General features: G+C 40.9%; 1 protein-coding gene and 1 pseudogene across 1 annotated transcript; one reads left to right on the top strand and one right to left on the bottom strand.

Annotated features, from left to right (window-relative positions):
• The first annotated feature begins 941 nt into the window (after positions 1-941).
• Positions 942-13538, top strand: LOC143109283 (uncharacterized). Its single transcript, XM_076271938.1, has 7 exons — positions 942-1124; positions 6042-6083; positions 6194-6377; positions 6740-7051; positions 12639-12701; positions 12874-12960; positions 13368-13538. Exons 1-7 carry the CDS (start codon positions 942-944, stop codon positions 13406-13408), a joined length of 912 nt encoding a protein of 303 aa, XP_076128053.1. The 3' UTR covers positions 13409-13538.
• Positions 13539-15270: 1732 nt separating this feature from the next.
• LOC143109282 (cytochrome P450 2M1-like) lies at positions 15271-19607 on the bottom strand (annotated as a pseudogene).
• Between the last annotated feature and the right edge of the window lie 7807 nt (positions 19608-27414).

The raw sequence follows: 27414 nt of genomic DNA, 5'->3' as shown, positions 1-27414 counted from the left end.
TGTCCTCTTCCAATGACTTCCTTCATGAGCAATTCCATCCAAGAAAATAGGCTTTTTTTAATTTCAAAATCCTCAAGCTATTATTCTGATTGTGGCTTTCAACACTACATTTTCTCCCTATCACTCAAGTCATTTGGCACCTTTCGGTCATTTTGGGGGCCAAGCAGTGAAGCTGCGAAGCATCATTACTGTTTCTACCTTTTCTTATTGGGGGCCAGTAGCAAAGCCCAATTGTATATTTACGCTTTCCTATTATTAGGGACCAAGCAGTGTAGGCACCCATTATGTTTGTACATTTTCCTTTTCCTATTATTGGGGGCCAAGCATTGAAGCTGCAAGGCACCCACTGTGTTTATATGTTTTCCCATCCTAAGAACACACAATAAATGTGGAGTCTTTTTACCACTGTGGGGGCGCTATAATCACAGGATGTAGGCTAATATATCAGCAACGCTTTCGCCTACCGAAACAAAACTTGGTATATGGACTTAGGACCCCATCCTGAGGACACACAATATATTTGGTGACCTTGGACCACTAGGAGGTACTAAAGTTACAGGAAATGAGCTCATATCTTGGCAATGCTTTCTCGTACCGAAACCAGACTTGGGTCATGGATTCGCCACACAATAATGTTGGTGATGTTTGGTCACTAGGGATAGATTAGATTAGATTGGACTCAACTTTATTGTCATTGTGCAGAGTACAAAGTCAACTAAATTCAGACACTGCTCTTGCTTGCTTGCCTGCCGGTTCACACTTCACCCCTCACTCTCAGTGGAACATGCACCTCCACCATCAAAGGCTGATGCACCCCTCCCCCATAGCGTGATCATGAACAATGCGACTACACTAACGCTGTTCACAAGCCACCAGTCTACAGCCACCAAATACCCCTCATCCCCCCTCCTCTGGACAAGGGGAAGAGTGCTGTGAGTATCATGTTCCTTGACTTCTCCAGTGCTTTTAACACCATCCAACCCCTCAGACTCCTGCAGATGATTGTGGATGCTAATCTGGTATCCTGGATTGCAGACTACCTGATAGAGCGGCCACAATTCGTCAGACTGAAGAACTGCCTCTCCGACACCGTGATCAACAGCACTGGAGCTCCACAGGGAGCAGTGCTCTCTTCAGTCCTTTTCAACCTGTACATGTCTGACTTCTGCTACAACACAGAGTCATGCCACATGCAGAAATTTTCAGACGATACTGCAATTGTGGGGTGTATCAGGGATGGGCAGGAGGAGGAATATAGGAGCCTGGTGAAGGACTTTGTGCAATGTCCGGAGGTCTAAGCCCACTGCTCCCAGTTATCATTGAGGGGGTCAATGTGGAGGTGGTAAGCACTTACAAGTATCTGGGGATACATCTGTACAATACACTGGACTGGTCAGTCAACACTGAAGCACTCACAAAAAATATGAACACAATTCCCCCATCCTAGCATCTTTACACTGGCTACCTGTTAAAAGTCTCATTGACTTAAAAATATTACTTCTAACATACAAAGCCATAAATGGCTGGGCACCTATATTAAAGATCTTTTAGTACCATATTACCCACCTAGACTGCTACGATCACAGAATACTAGACTTCTTGTAATCCCAACAGTAGAGGCAGAGCTTTCTGCTACAGCGCACCCCTCCTCTGGAAATAACTCTCTCCATCAATTTTATTAGCAGACACCCTCCCTATTTCCAAGTCTAGACTTAAAACATACATCTTTAGTGCCTCCCATAGTTAGGTATGGTGTAGTGTGGAACTTCCGGGTTTTTATTGGAAGGGACACCTCTGCTGTGTCCTCATGTGACTGGCGCCCTAGTCATGCGTGTCATGGTGGCAACTGACTACCCTTCACCATGCCTTAGGTATGCTGCTGTAGCATAGCGCTGTCATGGACTTTTCATGTGTCACGCCGTACAACTCTGCTTCTTTCTCTCTCTCAACTCCCCCTCTTACCTCTTGTCTTTGTCTTGCCATTCAACTCCCTCTTCTCTCCTAGGCAAGTTCAACTCCCTCTTCTCTCCCTCTCTTGCCTTTTGTCTCTATAGTATAACACTATATAATACCATTGATATACTTATTAATACTAACCATCATGACTTATAGTAATACCTACTATTTATCTCTCTTTCTTCCCTCTTACCTCACTTGTGAGATAAACTATTACCAGTCATCAGCCATCCTTGTGTTTGGCCCTCATCGCACCTGAAGTCCCATCCCTATGATGACTGCCCTATGTGATGACCCTGTGCCCCTTCAGGCCTTCTCCTGTCAGTGCACGGGCAGGGCTGGGCCTGGTTGGGCTAATACCCTCATTGATTACACCTATGGTTAGGGTGGGGCTATATTAGGGGTTCCCTATCTTTCTGATTAGGCATTTTTCTTACTTCTTGCAGGCACTCACTTTGATTCTCTTACACTTTGCTCTCTCCCCTCATTTTTAACTCTACATCTCTTTCTTTCTTTGTCTTTAGGCCTACTTCACTAGCTTCTTTGCATCCATACATCCATACACTCATACGCACGCCACCACTCCCATTCATTTCACCCTAGACATTTTGCTATTGGTAACCTTGTGCTTTACTTTAATAAATTAATATATTTGGTTTGAACCTTGTTGTCCGTGTCCCTCTGTATGTTTCGGTCTGGGAACGAGCTGGCCGTAACACTTACCATTGCCTATTGCAGTCTCCTTGTCTGGATTCCTGGCCCGTGCAGCCTAGCTACCCAGTACTTGACATATGACAATTCCTAATCCCTATGGACAATACATTCCCTACATTGGACTATTTTAATTTTCTGACACTAAATAGGATTCATGCATACATCGTACTGGTTATGTAACCATTTTAACTCTTTGTAACATACCTCAGGTTGTTGTGTTCTATTCTGTACACCTAACTAACCTATTCATTTATTATGTATACAGTACAGACCTTACTGCCCTGTAACTGACCCTAGGCAGATGGGTCAGGCCCTTGAGTCTTGTATCCACTCAAGGTTTCTTCCTATATGTATCTCCAATTGTGGAGATACATATAGGTGTGAAAAGTGGCCTGAAGTGAATAAGTGGCCTGAGTAGAATAAGTGTGCAAAGTTTGAGCATTTTACTATGTACATTTGTATGTGCTGCCATGGACTCCCATGGCACTAGAAAGAAGCATAATAACAAATCCTACTAGCCCTATCGGGTCCCTACGCAGCTTCAATGCATGCCCCACAATAATACAAGGTAGAAACACTAATGGCCCCAAAAATGACAGAAATGTGGCAAATGACTTTTAAGTGATAGGGACCAAATGTAGTGCAGAAAAATAGGCCAAAATAAATTTCCCATGACAAATGGGAAGTCTAGACCAAATCTAGTGCTGAAAATAATACATTTCTCAAATACATTTTATCTTCAAGGGCCATTCTTAACGATAGAATTTCATATAGGGGGTGTCATTGGAAAGAGGAGAGGGTGTAGTTTAAGAATGTGGTGAAACATCCCTTAAAAAATCCTTCCTGAGATGAGTATGGCTGTTCAAGTGCTGAAATTCATCAATTTCACAAATACATACTATATATTCAAAGGGTAAAAAAGGGCATTTTCCACCATAGAATTTCACAAGTGTGGTGTCATTGGAAAGAGGAGAGAGTGTAGTTTCAGAAAGTGGTGAAAGACCCCTTGCAAAATCCTTCATGGGCTATCTGTTTTGTGAAATTCTGCAATTTCACAAAATATATACTGTATTTTCAGAGGGCCAAAATATGCAATTTTCCACCATAGAATTTCACAAGTGGGGTGTCATTGGAAAGAGGAGGAAGTGTAGTTTCAGAATGTGGTGAAAGATCCCTTGCAAAATCCTTCATGGGATATCTGTCCCTGTTCAAGTGCTGAAATTCTGCAATTTCACAAATACATATTATATTTTCAGAGGGGCTAAATATGCAATTTTCCACCATAGAATTTCAAAGGTGGGGTGTCATTGGAAAGGGGAGGAAGTGTAGTTTCAGAATGTGGTGAAAGATCCCTTGCAAAATCCTTCATGGGCTATCTGTCCCTGTTCAAGTGTTGAAATTCTGCAATTTCACAAAATATATACTGTATTTTCAGAGGGCCAAAATATGCAATTTTCCACCATAGAATTTCACAAGTGGGGTGTCATTGGAAAGAGGAGGAAGTGTAGTTTCAGAATGTGGTGAAAGATCCCTTGCAAAATCCTTCATGGGCTATCTGTCCCTGTTCAAGTGTTGAAATTCTGCAATTTCACAAAATATATACTGTATTTTCAGAGGGCCAAAATATGCAATTTTCCACCATAGAATTTCACAAGTGGGGTGTCATTGGAAAGGGGAGATAGTGTAGTTTCAGAATGTGGTGAAACATCCCTTGCAAAATCCTTCATGGGATATCTGTCCCTGTTCAAGTGCTGAAATTCTGCAATTTCACAAATACATATTATATTTTCAGAGGGGCTAAATATGCAATTTTCCACCATAGAATTTCACAAGTGGGGTGTCATTGGAAAGAGGAGAGAGTGTAGTTTTAGAATGTGTTGAAAAATCCGATGCAAAATGACATGTAGGCCGTAGGGAATACATTTACTGTAGAAAAACTTCAAAATCTGCTACCAACTACATATCCCCCCCCCCCCCCCCCAGTGTAAAATGAACAAAATGATTTAATAGAAAACATAACACAACATGTATCAAAAGATCCAGCACAGAAAATAAAGAAAAAACTACATAATCTGCCACCCTCTACATAACCCCCCCTCTAAATTACCAAATGATTTAATAGAACACAAAAGGCAACATTTCTCAAAACATTCGGCAGTGGAGTCAACAGAAAAAAGATATACAGGCTTTTGAACGTCTGTGAACAATGCCTGTTCATCTGCAACAGGCACATGCCTGTGTTATCGCGGATTTGCGGTCAACACTGGCCCCTTGTGGACGAGGTAGAAAATGGCATTATTTTAGGTGGAACGGAAAATTAACTCCCCCGCGATCTGAAAGTGGTCTTCCCCCGCGGAAACGAAAGTGGTGCTAACTTCAGCCTCGTATACACGTTAGCATAACTGCTTAGCGACAAAATAATACTCACAGCATGCGGTTGTGATGACCTTACGGTGGGAACAGCCCCTCGTTTCAGTAACAGCAGCTTAGCAAATCCATCTTTAAACTGTCCAAGGTTTTGAAAACTGCCTTCGGTGAAATGTTTTGCAAATTAATAACGGAGTGTCGAACTTTGCAGGGATCTTCTGGTAGAAAAACATTATCCATGCCCCTCGAACTTCGAATCCTTGGGAAGACTATGGAGTCTCCGCTTTCTTTGTAGCCTAAGTTTCAGCCTGGAACACTGCATTTACGACCGTGGCTCATTTTCGATATCTTTGAAGAACTGTCTGCTTTATAATTCCTGTGGATGTAAACGAGCAGGCAGCTAAACTAGTGTTTGTCTCATCTTCGCTCTCCATTCACGTTCCTGGGCTCAGAGCACCAGTGGGCTGGTCTGTATGTAAATTTTGAGGCGTGACAAATGTACAGGCCAGAGCCAAATAAGGTACCACCTGCGAGTTTGCATAAACTCGCAGCTTCTTTTGGATTCGCCCGTTTTATGGCGGGAGTTTCGAATTGTGAGATTTGCATAGGAAGGAGGTGTCGATGGGGTTTTGAAGTTCTCTGTATCTCCATTTCACCCACTGAACTATCGCTATTCATCTATGACAAGGTAAACTCGGTTTTGCATTCTATGACCCCTTTAATAATGATTAGTAAAGTACTTACCTGGATCATTCAAAGTGATTCAAAGATAGGAATACACCAACACTTCTAGCTGTCATGATCTTTTACATGAGACATTGATTTGGAAGCAGAATCCTCTGCAGAATAGTAAAACAGTGATGACCGAATAGTGTTAACATTTCTATGTACGTGGAGTTCTAATACAATTTTGTATATCCTCCAAACACAGAGACTATATTAGAAATGCAGGTCTAATAGTAGGTGTCCTTCATCACTGACAACTCTGTCTGTCTATTCGTTAGGTGCTCAAGGAGGAAGCAGCCTCACTGTGTTCTCCAGTGCAGGTGGGACAGCTACTCTACCCTATGCTAATGTGCTTTATCCAAACTGCTCCTCTACTACATGGCTTTATAGCAGTACTAGAGATAGCGCAAGGTTGTTTGTATATGGACAGACTTCGAAGAAGTCTTCTTTAGCCACACACAGAGCTGGGAGACTGAGTCTGCTCTCTGACTGCTCTATCCACATCACTAATGTCACCACCGAGGATGCTGGACTCTACATCTGTCAGCAGTTCCTGAGAAAGGATGGACACCGACACGCGTCAAAAGCTCCAGTTTATCTCACTGTGCTTCAGGGTAGGTTTCCTAATAGTTCCAGTTTATCTCACTGTGCTTCAGGGTGGGTTTCCTAATAGTTCCAGTTTATCTCACTGTGCTTCAGGTGGGTTTCCTAATAGTTCCAGTTTATCTCACTGTGCTTCAGGGTGGGTTTCCTAATAGTTCCAGTTTATCTCACTGCGCTTCAGGGTGGGTTTCCTAATATTTCCAGTTTATCTCACTGTGCTTCAGGGTAGGTTTCCTAATAGTTTTGGCAACAGTTCACTTCACACAAGGCACATGCACTACATTAAAAGTGTGTTTGTAATATTTAAGGAACACTTTTCAAATTAATATTCATCATTATGATCATTTGTATCCATTAATGATTTCTCCTGCAGTGTCTGCTTCCCCGAAGGACACTGAGATGGATGCAGGCAGTCATGTGACTCTCACCTGCCTCCTGCACACACTTGACAACTGTGGAAAATCAGTGGCAAATAGAGGAGTCAGTCTAAGCTGGGTGGATGAGACAGGGGCTGAGGTGAAGAACAGCAACAAAGACCGGATCTGCAGAGAATCTCCCTGTTCCATTACCCTGACGACGGAGCTCCGAGATCCAAACCAGAACCACACTCAGAGGACATGGACATGCCAGCTGACTGAAGAAGGGCAGGTTCAGACCTCTGTTAACTACACCATCGGAGTCAGAGGTAAGTGATGATCACACATTTTTCATTTCAATTTATCAACAAGAGATGAAGTGAAGTAATTAGTAAACCAGTGGGAATACTGTAAACCAGGGATTCCCAAACTGTGGTACGCGTACCCCCGGTGGTACGCGAGCTGCCACTAGGGGGTACGCGAGATGAAAAGGGAAATGGCGGAAAGGAGAGCGATCGAAGAGGAGAAGCGAGAGAAACAGAGCAGGACACAGGTAACGATGGAATGGGATGGGGGGCAGACTAATGAAGGTGGAGATGGAGTGCAGGGGGATAAAAGAAAGAATGAGACAGAAAAGACTGCGCAAAGAAAACGAAAGTATGATGAGGCATATAGCCCTCAGCTTCACGTGGATTGGGAGACAGACTGCCCAAAGCCACAGTGCGTGGTCTGCAGTGAGGTGCTATCTGACCAGTCTAATGTGGTTCTCCACACTGTTTTTTTTTTTTTTAACGTGAGAGCTCATAGACCAGTTGCACATTTTGATTATGTTATCATGTAGGGCGGCTAATTAAACAACGATGCCTGGAATGCGTAAAAAGAATGAGTTACTTTTCTATGTGTTGGATGGTGGGGGTACGCGAGCCGAGTCAGGATGTAGAAGATGGTCCGCGGGGAAAAAAGTTTGGGAACCGCTGCTGTAAACTATACAATTACACCTTGAATCTAATGATGAATAGCCAGATAAATATTATATATTTCAGGGGCCGTATTCACAAAGCCTTTTATCTTACCACTAGGAGTACTCCTAAATCGCACTAATTTTAGCTAGGAGTTTTCTCTTAAAAGTTATTCACAAAGCCTTTCAGACCTACTCTTAGTAAGGAAAAATAACAACTCCTAAACTAAGAGTGAGTCTTCGTTGCTATGGATGACGTCATTACTCATGCACGAGCTTGACTGAAGTGGCCACCTTGATTGGCTGATGATTGTAACGCAGGAATGATTCCAAACACTTCCCTTACGATGATGAGTGACAGGTCTGAGAATGTGTGTGCTACACAAGTAGTGCAAAGGACGGAAGATGATGAATAACTGAATAAAAAGGCCTAGCCTAAATGAATAAAGAGTAAGGCAAAACAAATAGCCTAGTAGCATAATGAAACATACGGATTGATGCAGTAGCCTATCTTTGCAACATTATTAAATTAATCTGTCACCATATGCCTATGCCTATATGTTTATATATTTACATGTTGAGAATGAGTAGTTTTGGTTGTTGGTGGCGTTATTGCATCCTTAGTTATGCCTACAATGCAAAATTGTTCCCTCGTGATTGGAAGCTCCTGTAGCCGCATAGGATTTCAAAACATCGCGACAAAAAGCTGTTTGTGAATAGATCTTAGGGAGTTAGGAGTCCTCTCGACTTCTTTTAAGCTGTCCCAGACTTAGGTGCTACTTTTAGGTCTAAAATGCTTTGTGAATTACTTTTAGTGAGAAAAATTAGGAGTCCTAAAGTTAGGAGTGACACGGCCATTATTTTTAGGAGTTGCTCCTAAATTCGCCAGTTAGGAGCTACTTTTAGCCTTAAAATTCTTTGTGAATACAGCCCCAGGACTGCAGCCTAATCAATGAAATTTTGTATTATAGGACTATAATCTTGGAATGACCTATTAGTACAGCGGCTAAGCACCGGAATCGTTCAGTTTTTGCAGAAAGCATGAAACTTGGCACAGTTATACTACTACCCCTAGTGATCAAAAATTTAAATGGACCCCAACAAATAGCGCCCCCTAGTGGCCGCCATCTTGAATTAAAATATGGCTACCATTCTTAATAGAATTGTTGATACAACTTCAAAATTAAACCAGATAAAAAAGTCTTTTAAGTTCTAACACTCAATTTTTAGGGTCAAGGAAGCTATTGACATGATTTCCAAACAAACTTGATGTTGGCCATTTTGAAATCCAATATGGCGGATACCAAATGTGAAAATATAGACCATCTCTATTGTTATTCATGATAGAAATATCATTCAAAAACTATTTCAAAGTTTGAACAGTCATTTTATAACATGACAACCTCAATAATACACGAGGCATCAAGTATAATCTGGTAAGATTCCAATATGGCCACTATGTGTAAGAAAATAAGCCAATTATTCTATATCTTGGTTAATTAAAGTAACTACCTACATCATCAATACATTCTTATTCTACCTTCTTCTCTTTCTGAGCAAACCTTAACTCTTACTATACACTGCTCAAAAAAAGTATACACTTTAAAAAATAAATAACATTAGAGCTCAATGGGGAAAAAACATCATGCTGGATATATACATTATATTACATTTGGCTGATGCATTTTTAGCCAAAGCGACTTACAACCTGGGAAACAGTTTAACGCTTTTAATACAATTCTCTCAACAATTCTAGAACAATTTAAAACAATTCAAAAAGGTAGAGTACAATAGAGAAAAGTGCACCAGTGAGTGCTGTTTTTATACAGTCAAGTCAGGTGGTAAGTGCTAGAATTAGCTAGTTGTAAGTAGTGCTACGAGTGGAGATATTCTCTGAAGAGCTGGGTCTTCAGGAGTTTTTGGAAGATGGAGAGGGATATCTCTGCTCTAGTAGGAACTGGTAGTGCGTTCTACCAACGAGGAACAACAGATGAAAAGTTTGGATTGACCTGAGCGTACTGGTGGCAGAGCTAGACGATGTTTGTCTGAAGAGCGCAACGGTCAGGGGGTAGTATATGCCTGTATGAGGGCATTCGAGTAGGTGGGAGCAGTAGGTTTAGCTGGGAGGACCAGCAGTTTGGTTTTTTAGAGGTTTAGCTGGAGGTGGTGTGCCTTCATCCATGTAGATATGTCTGGGAGGCAATCCGAGGTCCGTGCCGAGACCAAGGGGTCATCAGGTGGAAAGAACAGATAAAGCTGTGTGTCATCTGCATAGCAGTGGTATGAGAAGCTGTGTGAATGGATAATCTGTCCCAAAGAAGTGGTGTGGATAGCAAAGAGAAGGGGGCCCAGTACTGAGCCCTGGGGGACCCCTGTGGTGGGATGGTGAGGTGCGGACAGCTGTCCAAGCCATGATGCGTTAAACGAGCATCCTGTGAGGTAGGATTCAAACTGATATGGACTGGGTAATATGTTAGGAACAAAAGGATGCCACTTCGTTATTTGGGAATGAAAATGATCAATCCACAGAGGACTGAATTCAAAGACCCCCCGAAAGTCTAAGTGGAAAAAATGACTCAGCAAGCTAGTCCATTTTGCTTGAATTTCAGCGCAGCAACTAATGATGGTACTCAGTAGTTCGTATGGCCCCGACATGCTTGATGGCATCGGGGCATGCTCCTAATGAAACGGCGGATGGTGTCCTGGGGGATCTGCTCCCAGATGTGGACATGGCCATCACTGAGCTCCTTGACAGTCGGTGGTACAACCTGGCAGTGTTGTATGGACCAAAATATAATGTCCCAGAGGTGTTCAATCGGATTTAAGTCAGGAGAGTGTGGGGGGACAGTCAATGGTATCAATGCCTTCATCCTCCAGGAACTGCCTCCACATTCTCGCTACATGTGTCCAGCCATTGTTGTGTACCAGGAGCAACCCAGGGCCCACTGCACCAATACAGGGTCAGACAATGGGTCTGAAGTTTTCATCCTGATGCCTAAGAGCAGTGAGGGTGCAGTTGTCTTGCCAATAGAGGTGTGTGCGTCCTTCCAAGGATGCAGACCATCACTGGTCATGCTGAATGATGTTGCAGGCAGCATTACATTCTCCAAGACATCTTTAGACGTCACGTGCTCAGGGTGAACCTGGTCTCATTTGTGAAAAGCACAGGGCGTCAATGGCGAACCTGCCAATTTTGTATTCTATGGCAAATGCCAATTGAGCTGCACGGTGCTGGGCAGTGAGCATAGGTCCTTCCAGAGGCCATCGGGCCCTCAGGCCACCTTCATGAAGTCTGACAGTGTGGTCAGAGACAGTCACACCAGCAGCCTGGAGAGGTCATTTTGTAGGGCTCTGGCAGGGCTCTTACAATGGAATGTATTGGTGTGCCTTTCTGGAGGAGTTAGACTACCTGTGCAACGTTTGTAGGCTCCAGGTACTGGCTTATGCTACCAGTAATGACACTAGTGAAAATTCAATCAAGGAGGATAAAGATGGAAAATGTATCATTTGCCACCACCTCTAAAACCATTCCTGTTTTTACAGACCTATCTCCCTTCTTCCTTTCTTGTCAAAGTTTTTTGAGAAAGTGGTCTTCAAGCAAGTCTTGGACTTATTATATCAGAACAACCTGCTAGACCCTATGCAGTCTGTTTTCAAGAGTCATTCTACTGAAACTGCTTTTCTGTCTGTGACCGAAGCATTAAGAGTAGTCCTCATCTAAGTTGCTAAGTCATTAGTATTCATTCTACTAGACTTATCTGCAGCCTTCGATACTGTTAACCATGACATTCTCCTTTCTACACTATCTGAACTGGGATGTCTAGTAAAGCCCTTGACTGGTTTAAATCCTACCTTAAAGAGCACATGACCTCACCACAGGTGTGCCTCACGGATCAGTATTAGGGCCCCTACTTTTCTCTATATACACACTTCCTTGGGTGAGACCATTTGCTCCCATGAATTTGATTATCACTGCTATACGGACGATACTCAACTTTACCTGTCTTGAGCTTTTGGTGTTTCCACCACAAAGCACACCCAAGGACTGGGCGCTGAATGCACTAGCAAGTGTCCTAATCATTTTATGGGATGCAAAATGTTAAACTACAATAAAACAAAATGGACCTTTTCAAACAATCACTATAAGCTTTAAAAGAATCTTTAGCATATGCTAATTGGCCCCACCCACCTCAATTGAATTAGGCTAACAGTAGGATGTGTTGGACTGGGTTATGTACTAATTTATCTAACTATGACTGGGTGTATGTACTAATTTATCTAACTCTAGGATAGAAGACAAAAAAGCTAATTTCCCAAAAGGCAGCATATGTTTCTTTAAGAGACTTGACAGACACTAGCATCCATGGGTTTTAGCCTCCTTGCTAGCATGCCAGCCTCTAGGGGGCAAATTAGAAGGATTGAGCCCAGGGAAGTGCAGGGTTTAGTCACACAGTCGAAACTTCACACATAGCCTAAATGCACCCCAGTTTTTGACTCAGTGTCAGAATGTATGGCTACTTCCTTAAAATCTAACATGTCTGCCATTTTAATTATGCTATAGACACGTCATATTATGTGTTAAAAGCAGCATAGCATTATAAATGTAGAAAAAAAGGGCATATTTTGGTGGCCATATTTGAAGTCACGATAGGGGCCACTAGGGGGCGCTATGTGTTGGGGTCCATTTAAATTTTTGATCACTAGGGGTAGTACTATACCTGTACCAAGTTTCGTGCTTTCTGCAAAAACTGAACGATTCAGGTAAAAATCTGGCCTTAGCCGCTGTACTATATTGGATTTTGTGTTATAGGACTATGCTCTTTGGATTTGTATAGTATATGTATAGTCTAGGACTATAATCTGAGATTATGTGTGGACTGTAATCTATGTTGCATTGTAGTATTATAATCCATGATTACTGAGTGCAATGTCTTAAAATCTATTTTTTATTGGATCAGGTGACTCCAACAGTTCCATTCTAGTACCATCCTCTACTCCTGGAGCCTTATCAGACTCTTCAGGTAAGTGTGTGTGTGTGTGTGTGTGTGTGTGTGTGTGTGTGTGTGTGTGTCTGTGTCACCTCAGGTCACAGACTCTCTGTGGTCACACACTTCTTTCTGCTCTTATCTGTTCCTTTCTTCCCCTCTCCCTTCCCTCTCTCTCTCTCTCTCTCTCTCTCTCTCTCTCTCTCAGGTGTCCATGTGGCTGTTAGAGTTGCTACCACTATCAGTCTGTTTGTGGCTGTGATCATAGTTGTGCTCATCCACAGGAAGAGATCAGGTGAGTGGACTACTGCAGATACACACTACTCCACACATTCCTCTGACTGATACAACCTGTCTTTTCTCTCAGGTGATTATCAGGGCAAACCAAACGCCTCTGTGAGTAAAACACACACATACACATTTTATAGTGTGTTTGATTTTCATGAAGGCCCAGTATACTGCAGATACACACTGCTCTCCACACTCTTGACTCTACTGATGTGTGTATATCTTGCTCTGACTGATACGACTCCACCTGTCTCAGTGTAGAAGATACTGATACACTCTCTCTCTCTCTCTCTCTGACTGTCTCTGTTTCTCAGGTGATCCTCTAGGCACCAATTACCTCTGTTAGAATTAAATACACACCTAAGCATTTGTATAGAAACCTGTTAATGTGGTGTTCTCCTCTTTTTCTTTAAGGGCCATGGAGTTCCCTCTCCTGCCACCAGAGGTCTTTGTAGCGTTGTTGTTGTGTTGGGTTCTTAACACCCAGCTGTTACCACACAGAACCCATATCTCCATCAACTGCACTCAAACCAGAGGACAAGCCTGATTTGAATAGGATGTTATTATAGGGAGGGAAGGCTGAAACCTTCAGTTGTGTATGTGAGGAAATTATGTTTCAGTTGTTTATGTGAGAGCATTTCAGTTGTTTGTTTAAGTGCTTTTCAAATGTGTATGACGGAGGATACTTTTCAGATGTGTATAAATGCATTTTATTAGTTTAGTGTTTCAAAAGTCTACACATTTACGCAGAGATGTTCAGTTGTGTATTTGAGCAAATAATGTTTTTTTATTGATCGTTTTTTGTTTGTGTATGTAAACGCTTTTCACTTCTATGTGTGTGAGCTTTTCAGGATATCATTTACATGTATCATTTACATGTATTTATTTGGTAGACACATTTTTCCAAAGTGACTTACAGCAATAGAATAACATTTAAGCTATTCACATTTAAGAGGAGGTAGAGGAGGAAAGAGAGGGAAGAGGGCTTTCAGATTATTTTATTTTTTGTTGGTTGAATCAGTTTTCCCTTCATGGTACTGACCAAAATGTATTAGGTGTACAGTTTGTTTCACCTAAATCCAAATAATTCCCATTCATTGCAATGGGAAATTTACTAAAGAGGCTGTAGAAAGATTCAGCTGCGAGTTTAGAAAGTCCATCACACATTTTTGTCATGTGAGGGCATAGACAAAGAAAATAAAACAGGTTTAGTATGATGCCCTGTCGTGGGCGTGGAACGCTGGCTCATGGACTAAGTGGTATATGAGAGCAAATCAATTTGTAGTTGTTTACGTGAGAGTGTTTTAGCTGTATGTTTATGTTTGATATATGGTTCGGTTTCACATAATATTTGAGAGTAATTTTTCAGCTGTGCATATGAGGGCATTATGTATGTGTGAGAGCTTTTTAAATAGGCTATGTTTCACTATTTTCATAAGAGCTTTTCAGTGGTATATGGTTGCAAATTATTTTCTATGTGTTTAGTGTTTTAGCTGTGTATTTACACAATGTTACCAAGTGCCACAGGGGGGCGGTAAAGTACCGGACTACTGTAGCCCACTGAGGGACAGTGCTGCCCGCAAGTCTTGTAAACACAAGCCAATTTTGTTTAAAGGCATACAGTAGATAGTTACCACAGATTTAATCCAGTGTCAGTGATGTGGTCCCTCTGCAACTCTAGTTGACAAATGAAATAATTTAAGATATGGATTTGCTTTCATTGTTTTTGTTCATGTCCTCATTGTATGTAGGCTATGTAAGGAAATTAAATGAAAATGCATTATATAGCCTAATCAATTAGCCAATGTATGTTTATATTGTAATTTTGTGTTTTGTGAATTGTTTTATTATTGCTTGCATTTCTGCTGGCATTTTTGATGTGACCTTGAGTGTCTTGAAAGATGTTTTATAAATAAAAAATGTATTCTTATTAAATACCCATGGCCAGTAATTCAGAGAGTGAATAGGTTTACTCTAGTGGAGTAACTATTGGAGCTAGTCAGGGGATGTCAACAGAGATGTGTGATGTTTCATGCTGATAAGCCTAACTATCTTCAAGAATATATATTTTTATTTTATATATTTTTTTTAGCCGGAAGAATTTAGCCAACAGTACAGTATATGCATCATTTGTTCTATGAAAACTTTAGTTATTTGCTATGTCCAATTGCTAATTTTCCATTTTTTGGTAGCAAAAAATAAACTGTTTGGTGGTTTAAAATGCATGATTTAGTATTTATTGTTTTACTTTTCACATTATATGTTATGTGCTCTATCTGAGTCTGTGCCCCAACATTTTCAAGGAGCAAAAGCTTCATCAGAGAGACTGTTCAGCATCACTGTCTTTCAAACTGGACACAACAAGTAGTTTGTATGCACTGTAATAAGAAACCAATGTATAACAGCATAGCACATTTTGCATGCACTGTAGCAACAAAGAAAAAAAATATTGACAGTCAGTTAGAATCCCCTATTTTAATTTGACAATGATGACAGTGGTCAAAAGCACAAAGTACTATCCTAATTCAAGCGAAAACAAAATTGGAGTTATGGAATTTCATCTTCAGGTTATATAGTCTACTGTGGGCCCTTTTTTGAGTGCAAAGCGTGTTCTTATCACGAAGCAAAGCGTATTCCTATCTTACACTCAAACGCCCAACGTTTGATAACAAAACCACCCCGAATGTGTACTGGACAACCCCTAAATGTATTTTTAGCTATTTGCCAGTGACAATGCGTTTTAGATCGCCAAAATTGGGTCCAGTACTGTATGTCACCACTGTGCAAACTCATGCCTTTTATAAATGCATATGTGCTGACAGTACATCAGTTGTGGGAAAGGGGTATATCGTCAGGTTTAATTTGCAAGTTCATATGTTGTATGTTTTTTTTCTTTTAGTCCAGAGCAGGCTTCACTCAGTTTCTTATTCTTTCTTAGAGTGTTAGGCCAAATGTAAGTAATATAAAGAAAGAAAAAAGGCTGCACTTTGCATATAAAACGTGTACTGTAGTGCAATAAACATGTTTTTGCACATGTTTGAGTTTGAGTTGACAAGAAGCGCTGGAAAAGAGAGGTGAAGAAGACGAAGAGCTCCATCCGTGCCAGACCCTCGCCCAGACAAATACGCTTCCCTGACACGCAAGAACCCAACAGGTTTATAGAGGAAGAACTCCATCTATGCTAGACCCTTGCACAGACAAAGTGTTTATATGCATAGGTCTATGTGAATTCTGTGTTGTTATATATATTCATATATAACTATGTTTATTGGCTGAAGTGGTGTTTCTAACTAATCAGTGAAAACTTCTGCTCACATACTATTTCAAAGGTTTTTTAAGTTATTCTAATACAGCTGAATAGGATTTTACAGTTTTACTCAGTCACTTTGATACATTTCTCTATCTATCTAGAACTATAGTGTAAAACAGTATGACAATGGATGACATGCTGTCTAAGTACTATTACAAGTAAACAATGAATATGAATCCTGCCTGATCTCATACAATCTCCAACACACAGTGAAGTGTAACGTTTTAGTTTGTACTGTTGCCAGAGTAAACATTGTCAACATGGCTGGGCAGTTGGACTATCTTGTTCGTAAAAGTGACACGGGGAACTTGCCATACATACAGTATTTATTGCTATAAATATTTGCTCTTGAGGCATTTTGAGTAAATTATACTCTTTTTCAGGTGATCCGCTGTGTGCTGCTGTTTGTATGAAATGTTTTGAGCATGCTCTTACTGCGGTGCAGATGTAATGCTGATTTGAGAAATGCACCATAAACCGAGACAAAAACCCTTGCAATATGTTATACTGACATACCTAATCCAAAAGGCATGAAGCCATCATTCTTCTTAAATCGTCCCTCTTCATCCAAGAAGTTTTCGGGGTCAAAGTTATCCGGGTTCTTCCACAATTTGGGATCAAAGAGAACGGAAGAGAGCAGTGCGAAAACAATAGTGTCCTGCAGGAGAGATGAGCAAGGGGAACTTCAACCCCTCAACATTAAGGTTCACATTTGATTTGAGAGACCCCATTTACATTCATGTCTAATAATCACATCAAATCACTTGCCAATGTGGTCAGGCATGCATGGTACATATATTAGTGTAGATGTGCCCCCATAAGTGAAACCAAATTCCAGAACAATGTGTAGCAGCAGATATCTGTAGTTTGGTATACTGTGTGCGAAGGTGACCTTTCCCCAGAATGCTCTCACCTTGGGGATGTAGTAGTTCTTGAACTCCGTGTCGACAGTCACCTTGTGAGGCACAGAGATGGGAGCGATATCCATGGTGCGCTGGGCCTCATGGATAATAGCGTGTAGGGCATCTTAGACCTGTCGTCCATGGACGGACTTCTGTCCTGTCCAATCACCTCATCAATCTCCTTCTGGACATGTGCTGAGCGGGAACATTCCAAATATTTATTTATTCTATTAGAGTACAGCGGCTGCAGCTCACCAGCCTCATCTTGCATGCTGGTAAAGTCAGTGTGAAACATGCTGCTTGTGTTACTGTAATAGTACACTTTAGGTCACCGCTGTTATTGTACTATATGCTTTACTGTAATGAGGTACCATTAATAGTCTCTATATTTTAGGAATTTCATGCTTATTATTTCTACAGCTGCAATACATAAAGCCATAGTGTATATACAGTATTTAGAACAAAAATATAAGTAAGCATAGCCGGTCAATATCTAGATAGATAGACAGATGTCTAGATTGATAGATTGATGGAAGAATAGATGGAGGAATGAATAGATGGATGGATGGGTGGATGGATGGATGGATAGATGGATGTCCACAGACATATAAAACATAGTACAAGCGGTCTCACAACCCAAATGAATAGACATGGGAGTAAGTGAACAGAAACTCCCACATTCATCTAAGGAAACAATCATGTCAGTTTACTCGGTCTGAACCTTGTATTTTCGGGTACTTGATCATCAACAGTAACATTTGTCTCAGGGTTGAGGAGGTCGACTCAGTCCCGGCTGAAAACTGGCTCCACACACTGCCCAGCAGATTGTCATAGTGAAACTCACTATTTGGGGTGTCCTTCTCCTGAAAAGAAGAGCCACAAGTGGCCGAAGATGAGTGATCATACATGGAGTCCTATCCTTATCAGTCTATTTCAATCAAAAATGTTGACAAGGGTTGATAAGTTGAAAAAGGGGTGAAACATAGTTTTTTATAACCCTTGAACAAACAATGAAAATGTAAAATATTATGAATCCATCTAATTTAAGCATTGTTGAGCAATCTTTAATTTCCAGGCACTGGGTTCCCACTTCATAAAGGACAAAAGTCCCACCTTTGGTACCAAGCTGAACATGGGGGCTTATGAACATGCCCCTGAAGTGTAGCACTGTAGCTGCTTGGCAGCTCTAGCTGTTGGCTGCAGCAACTTGAGCTAAGTAGAACCGATTGTTTTCGAAGGTTTTTGTACCGACAATGCTCGGTGACCTCGAGAAATAGAGATCTATGTGAAAAAGAAGGCATGGGCGTTTCTAGGCAACTGCGGCGGTCGGCTAGGACGCTGTCCTCACGGCGTGGGAAAGCCTCCATTTTGGGGGCTGGAGCTTTCATTAAATGTATCTTATGGTTTCCTGTCATATTGTCTCCACTGTTGTCCCTTAAGCCAATATCACAATCATCTACAAAACTTTTATTCCATCTCTCCCCCAGTGTCTGGAGTCATGCGATCAAATCTTAACAGGTTCAAATCAAAAGATGAATTACCTGACGATTCCAAGACATTAAGATTTAGTGTATCTTAGATTTAGAATCATCACTCAACAGCAGATTCTGCATTATCTGATAGATGAATAACGTGACTATAGGATGTTGCCATTCCGCCCTATTTCCAAACAGCCATTTACCTGAACCATTTTAATCAAGAAGGCCTCCATGTAATCCTGTGGCATGGAATTGGCATCCAGGTGCTTCAGTCGAATGTCTGACTGCCTTCTCACGTACTCCCTGAACTTCTGAAGCAGCGCAAACATGTGTCTGTGTTTTCCAGGTAGATACTCCACAATTCTGGGAAAGATATTGTAGAGCTAGAGGAGATTTTGTTTTTACACATAAAGGCAATAACTGACATCAGAAAGTTCATAAGTAACACAATGGTAATACAATACAAAAGTAACAAAAAATATTAAATCTGACACTCATTACCAATTATACAAAATGGAGTACTCAAGCGAAGCCAATAATTCTCACAAAATTATTATTCTAAGTAACTTGTTGAAAGATTCAGTACCATGCCAATTGGGCTACACAGTACTTTGAAGTAAGAGCACCCAGTAAACAAAATAAAGTCCTGGCGACGTCCCCTAAAGGTCCCCTGGCGAACGTCACCTCCTCGACATTGTGTAGGGTTCCCTTTACGTCCCGCGGACCTCTGTTCGGGAGGTCTAAAAGACATCCACGAGACTTTGAGAGGACGTCCTGTAATGGTCACCGCGACGTTATGCGCGCAACGTTTATATTTCCGCGATGGTAAAAAAAAAAAAAAAACATGAAGCGCGATTTGGTATGGTATTACATAAGTCTCAGCGTTGCTAGGAGAGAGGTAGATGACATGAACACGCAATAATGACTTGTTCTACAACTACACAATCAACTTCACTCACCTCATATTTTCATGCATGTATGAAATCACGTCCTCCGAATGCATTACACTAATGATGAGTAGACATGGACATTTATACCGGGCTAGGATGTGCTGCTTTCACATCTAAGGTGTCATTTTCTTAATAAACTTATACGAGTTTTAATGGGCATATCCCGTAGCATATTGTTCAAAACATCATCAGAGTAGGCCTAGGCTAGCCTAAGATAAATTGTTCAAACCATATTGTTTCAAAATATTAAAAACTAATAATAGCCAAAAATACTAAATGAATCGCAATGCATGCTGGGAAGCAAAACTCAACATGAAATAAAGTACATGAAACATAACTAGAATGCATTGACGTTATATCCACTCGTTTTCTTGGACCTGGGATCAAACAGGGACAGCCTATAAATGTAAGCTATATCTTCCTGGAACATTGCAGATAAAGAAAAATGTATCGTTTTCTCTAGGCTATGAATGCTGTTTGTAGCCAACTTTAAGATGAAATAAATAGATTCCAGATGTTTCTATTCTATATCATTGTTTTATTAATAAACAGTAAGGCTCTGGTGAGGCAGAGAGCAGGCGCGTAGCATGCGCGGGGGATGTGGGTGTTATAACGTACACACTTTTGCTGGAACACGAGTCTATCCCCCACACTTTTTGTCAGATTAAAATGAAAGTAAAATATGGAAATAAACGCTCCCGTAAAGAGTTGGAACCGTATCTAAAACAACGCGCACACAAAGAGACACAAATAGGTCTGTTGATTTGATTGAATGGTCATCCAGCCAATCACATCAAGTTAGCCAGTGAAGAACCAGAGCCGCTCTGATCAATTTCAAAGTGTACATCTTTCTGACTGACAGTTTTTGTCACACTGTATAAATGCAGAGAGTCAAAGTGAATACGGGGGTGCGCGCACCAATGCACTTGTTTGTGCAGAAAGACCTTTGGCTACTGCAAGGCCGTAGTCATGATCTCAACATTGGGGGGGACCAAATCTGTGGTGGGGTCTGAGGGACCCCCAAACAGAATTTCAATACATTTCCTACCATGCAAAAATATTATTAAAAATCACAAACAAGTTGTTAGTTAGGTCAGTCAGTTAGGGTATTCCAAACTTTTGACGGACATAGGCATGGCATGGATGGATTATGAACCCCTGGGAACAGATGCCCCCCCCCCCTTCAGATAGAGGGGTCCTGAGGCATTCTCCCACGGAAGATTTTTTTGATGACTTCTGGTGAGTTTTGTGAAAAGAGAAGGGTGGAGAAGAAGCAACTTCACACAGAGGCTTGGGCTTCAGGGCCCCCTGAGCTCTTGGGCCCAGTAAGCCCATTCAGTAATCCATCCCTGGACCAGTGACTCCATTTGTGTTCAAAATGTATACTTTAAAAGAAACTAGAGTCTCTTATGATAACCTATATATTACACAGAATGTGGTTCTTTGACTTATTACTTACACCTGAAGATTAAACTAAGGCTTAGACTCATAGGTTTGGCCTAATAAGATTTTGTCTTTTAATTTAGATTTTTATTATGCTGGCGGCTAATCACACAATTTTAACATAGTTTGAAAGGGACAGGATTCAGGAATAGGCTACTAAGACAGCCCCCTCTTCTGTCTGACTCACTTCATGTTACCCCTGTATGCACTATAGACTGGCTTCTGACAGAAATTACGTTTTGTGCCAACATGTAGAAACACTAGGCCTACTACAGCTTTTAATTGGTAAATGGAGGTGCAAATTCCTTTCTTTGGTTATTGTCCGCAATTCACATTAACTGTAGGCTATCATCACATTGTAAACGTTTTTTCCAACTTGTGTGCTGTCGCCACATTTGATCACGTTTTGCCTGCATGGATGCGCGATTGAGTGCGCATCTAAATAATATGCAAGATGCAACAATCATTTCTAAGAGGCCTATAGTTCTGTCTTGGTGTCACGGGTACGCTGGCGACTACGCCGCTCCGTCCGCTATTGTCTTTGTTAGTCTATGTGTCATTGACAATGTGTTATATGTGGAGCGCTTTGGGTTGCACTCTGTGCACGTTAAATGCGCTATACAAATAAAACTGACCTGACTTGACTTGACTATAAACGGTAATTTCTGGCATTACTACTAGCATATGAATGCATTATTTATGTTGAAAGACGTGAAAGAAATGACACAGGCTTGCACAAATTCATCATTTAAAATAAAACGTTTCACTTTCGCCATCATTACGAGAATAGGCTACAATATGGAAAATGTTCCCTTTCAGTCTGATCGGCTCCAAAAATGTATGGGATTTCCTTAGCCTGTGCTACACCTTTCAAATATGTTTTGTGAAAACTGTACCTGTAGCTTTTGCGATATTGTTGACAGCCCCACCTCACCGCAGTAGGGTGCAGTAAAAGGAAGCTTTTGATAGCGCACGCCACTAACGAAAAACGGAAAATCACCAGGACAAACCACTCAGGGGTGTAGGCTCCTCTGAAACCATAGGTCATAATTTGTGCGTTAGTTACGTTTGATTACATTTCTGATGCGTGTTGGTTTCCTGTAGGCCTAGTATAGCGCTTTATTCTTTCTTTCTTTTTCTATGTCCGTATATTGGTGGGGACATTTTGGTCATATTTGAATATTGGGGGGGACACGTCCCCCTCAATGTCTATGGTGACTACGGCCCTGGGCTACTGTTCTCAGAGCATTATGCTTTCTCTGTCTATGATCTGCAGCTTTTCTCAAACTATGGGCCTCCTCAACAATTAACCTAGGCTACTGGTCCACGTAGCCGCGAAATTAAGTTATGCCCGGTGCTTCACACGTCTGATCTGATTTCACTGTCAATGTGTCTCGTAGTGCTACATCTACTGTCTTACGATCGCGTTCCATTAATAACATCTTATTTTGATCTTACAAACGGAGGCGTCAAGACACATTTGAGTTACATCTGAGAACTAAGATTTCCAGCATGTAGAACTCATATAGAGCGCTCATGCAATGTGTGTGTCCCTGCAGCAAGTGAAACTGTAACGTGGGCTAGAAGCAACAATAGTTTAAACAACAACGTGGCTTCCTGTAACTATTAATGGAAAACGCATAGAAACTGCTAATCATAATCTTTAAGTTGACATTAATTAAGCTGGCTATATGCAACACAATTAATTTAAATTTCCTTTGCATATGTTTGGTTAGACTTCAAACGTTTTTGAATTTGAGCTTACAGTTCTGTATTCTTTATTATTATATTTATTATTAGTGATACCTCGAAATTAGGCTGCTGTCTGTTAGGGCAATTTATTGTAGCCTGCTAACCCATATGCACAAAACATAATTTCTGAAATGATTTCTTGATTTATAACATGAGATATGTCTCCGTGTAGGGTAGTGTCAAATAGTGAAGTGATAGGTAGATCATGTAGGCCTACATGTCACATGAGCCACACATACAGTATGAGGGGCGTTGCTTCTTCTGTCCCGCAAACTGCATTAAAATGGTGTGTTTAGCAATCAGAATTTCAATTTTTTTTCGGGATAGAAACTGCCGGACACCAATATAGTCCGCACCCCTCTCAGAAAATACTTACAACGTCCCTGTAGGGAGTTATTTATAATTTGGCAAGATTGTTTCATTTTCCTATCCCACAACCCCCACACTTTTAAAAAGCTTGATACGCCCCTGGCAGAGAGCTTCTGCTCCTCGTTAGAAATCTCATCGGATATGTACACTCTTTGCTGTTTCCACAAGGAGCTGCTGTAACATCGGGGACAGCTATGCGTGACACTTTTAAACACGAACATGCGTCAAATAAATTACAATGACATTTAAACAAGTCATGAAGAAGCAGTATCCTTAATTCTTCTGCAATGTAGAGCTAGATCGTTTTGCTTTACAAATTAAGTAGTCACTTCTGTTGCTAGACAACCCTAAACAAATGCTAGTGGTTTGTTTTTAACATTTCTCTAGTTTTATTGCATCGTATTCAGCTCCAAAAGTCGGTTCAGTCCCAATTCGGCCGTGTGTGTGTTTCTGAAAATAAAACAGATAATAAGTACGTGACTATGTTAAATAAACCACTGCCTATTTAGAGCATGTTACATGCATCACGTAATGACAGTTATCTGAAGAAATGCGCATTGTAGGCTAAGCTAGAAGCTAAGAACAGCGACTTTGCTAACGTTACACCAAGCATCACATCAGCTAACATGAATTTGATCAAATCCCTTCCCTAGTTTGTAACGTTATACATTAACGTTAAACTCAAAATGTACTGAAAAATACTGAAGCTAAGCAGGCTTAGTTAGTACTTGTTGTTGATGGCTGGCCAGTAGGTGGCACTCTTCCCTGTGGCCAAAAGCCACGAAACAAATATCAATCCCAATGCCCTATCGCAGTGACAGGGACACTGTACTGCAGGAGATGTTTTCCTTTGCATGAATGTTAAATTGTGGTCCTGACTCACCATGGTTGTTAAAGATCCCATGGCACTTATCGCAAAGAGTAGGTGGTTCCCTGATTTGCTTTATTTATGTATACATACATAAAGACACACACACATGCACACACACACACACACACACACACACAAACACATAAAAACACACAAACACAGACACATAAACACACACACACACTACACATGCACACATATGACACGCACAAACATGCGCACACACACAAACACATAAACACACATACTGTACACACACACACAACCTCACACACATGCACTCACACATACAAACACACACACACAAAAACACATCACACAAAACACATATACACAAAAACAACCACACACTCTGCACACACTCAATTACAAAAACAAAAAAAGGAACACTTTTTTTGTAGGAAAGTAGGAAAGTAGGAAATTAACACAATTTGACAAGCGTGACTTATTTTTGTGGAAAAAATGGTAATTTCAATTGCCCTTGTGTCCACTGTGGACATCATGCATCACCAGGTATATTTCAGGCATAAGTCATATCATTGCTTAAAGGAGGAATCCGGCGAGTTTTCACACAGGTCTCCGTTTCTCAAGGTCACAGAGTAGTGTTGGTATGAAAAAAAACTGAAAACAATCAATTTTACCAAGCTCGTGTTGCTACAGCCAGCAGCTAATGCAGCCAGGCAGCTACAGCGCTATACTCTGGGGGCATGTCCATGGGGGCTCAGGGACATACCCCCAGCGTGTACTGTAGCGCTGTAGCTACCTGGCTGTGTTAGGAGTGGACAATTGCTGAATACAAATATGACCTTAAAAAGTAAGTAGGGTAACTGTAGAATAATTTTCTGACACAGAGAAGATCATGGTGACCATGTTGTACCTGGTGAGTACATGGTGTTCGTTGTACTGTTAATTTCGTCAGACGAGACGAGAGGAAATATGTTCGTCAACAACCTTTTTTTTCATGACTAAGACAAGACGATGACGAGACGGCAGTAATGTCCTGAAACACTGACTAAGACTATCTTAAAAGATGCATTATTATTGACGAAAAAAGACGAGACTAAAATGTTTTGCATGAAATAAAAACTAAGATAAAATCTCTCTTCATTTTCGTCTACAAAATGAGAAGACAGAATATCTAGCTGTTACGTTTTCAAAATATTCCGAATGAGTTCATACGCAACAGTTTTCCTGTAGGCTAGTCTATGTGCTGTTGCTGCAACCCTGTGGCTGCAACACGAAACTACATGGAACAACAACACTGGAGATTTCTGCCTTTATACCACAATACTACATACCCAGAAGTTGAAGCTTCTCTCATACAAATTAACATCCCCCAGAATGTCCATACGAAAATGTTCATCATGTAATGTCAACTATTTAACTAGTTAGACTGATGATGCATAGTTTGCTAGCAAGTAAGCTAATATGGAAAGTTCGCTAGCAAATTAGCTATGGCTAAGATGGAGAGTCTGTTTGGGGAATGTGTTGGGTTTGGGCGCATATCGCCATCTAGCGAGGCGGAGTAAAACATTAATACTATGGCCTATGACATTGTTTCTCAAACTTTTTCAGTTTCAGGACCACTTAACTGACCCTAGCTAAAAAAAAAAAGATTAGACCTACTTCAACAGTAGCCTATAATTAATAGGCCTATAATAGGCCTACTCACTGAACCACCTTGCTTATTGTCTTTGCACTTTGCTTATTGTGTGGATTCATACTGTATGATTTAAACTGGCATATCTTACATAGACAGTGTTGCAGAACTGTTTTTACATACAAGTTGGTTCAATATTGCAAACAACTCATCTATATTATATTTTACCACGTCTGCTCGCGGACTACTTGGGATAGCTTGCGGACCACCAGTGATCCCCGGGCCACACTTTGAGAAACACTGGTCTACGAATATGACAGTGGTCCAGTCAAATCTTTTACTGTCTATGGTCAAATCCCTACCTGTGCATGTAAACATACTGACTGACAAAAAATCAGAATGAGTAATTATAACAGACAAGTAGCCCTGTGGACACACAATATTGTTGGAAAATTGAGATGTGTGAAACACTATTTGACTCAAATGGTAATCAGAAATAATTTGTTATAAAAAAAAGACTAAAATGTGTTGACTAAAACTGACTAAGACTAAGATACCTTTAGTTTTCTTTTGACTAAAACTAGACTAAAATTACGAGACTTTTAGTCGACTAAAACTTGACTAACAAAAATGATATTTGAATGACTAAATATGACAAAGACTAAAAAGGACATTTCGTCACAAGACTAAGACTAAATTAAAAATAGGTTGTCTTTGTGTGTGTAAAGATCTGGTGACTAAATGTGACTCGAACTGTAAGTATACCCTCTCTCTATCTAAATGCAGCTACCTGTGTGTGTGTGTGTGTGTGTGTGTGTGTGTCTGAAGGGAGTTCAGCCCCTCCCGTTTCCCTTGTGGTGTTTGAGGTTCTGAGAGCTAATAATAGCTGAATACAATAGGTTTGCTCTTGCTCTAGTCTCTCAATCTGTGTGTGTGTGGGGGAGGGGGGGGGTCTGTGGGTCTTTATGTGGGTGTATATATGTGTGTGTGTGTGTGTGTGTGGGTCTGTCTGTGGGTCTTTGTGTGGGTGTATATATGTGTGTGTGTGTGTGTGTGGGGGGGGTCTGTGGGTCTTTGTGTGGGTGTATATATGTGTGTGTGTGTATGTGTGTGTGTGTGAGTCTGTCTGTGGGTCTTTGTGTGGGTGTATATATGCGTGTGTGTGTATGTGTGTGAGTCTGTCTGTGGGTCTTTGTGTGGGTGTATATGTGTGTGTGTGTGTGTGTGTGTGTCCTGGGCTTAGTGATTTAGTTTCACTTTCACCATTATTATGCTGTATTGCATTCACGCCTAGTGTGCCCTCTTGTGTTCAAACTAAAGAAATGCATTTATTTAAGGTGATGTACATATTATGATTATTGTTGGACAGTGTTTATGTTGAGTTATAAAAGCTAGTTGCACACTGATATCTTGAGTTTGACTTGCATACAGCTATGACCTCAGCATGTCAGTCCTAAAAAATCTTATCCTCTCTTAGAAACATTTTAGATTTGGAATTTCAAAATTATGTGTAGACCTGTAATACCCAGGTCTAAATGAAACAATAGATAGTATACCTTTTTTGTGATTTGGATTCAAACTGTTATTGTGGTCATTTTACCTTTTGTATACTCTGTTACACATCTGGTGTGTATGTTATATTCTTTCACTGTTGTTGATGTTTCTTTGTGGGATTGTAATTGACAGCTTAGTGATAGGAACCGTATGAGGGTCATAACACTGGCTGTCTGGCTGTGCAGCTCCTGTGAGACTAATGTCCTTGCATTAGACACACACACTCACAGCT

Source organism: Alosa pseudoharengus, unplaced genomic scaffold (genome assembly GCF_046254945.1).
Source record: "Alosa pseudoharengus isolate Yale_2024_CS ecotype anadromous, Long Island Sound unplaced genomic scaffold, YU_APseudo_1.1 YU_APseudo_1.1_scf_7, whole genome shotgun sequence".
In the NCBI taxonomy this organism is placed as follows: Eukaryota; Metazoa; Chordata; class Actinopteri; order Clupeiformes; family Clupeidae; genus Alosa; species Alosa pseudoharengus.
Note: the sequence above shows the minus strand (reverse complement) of the source record. Positions and strands in the feature narration are given on the sequence as shown.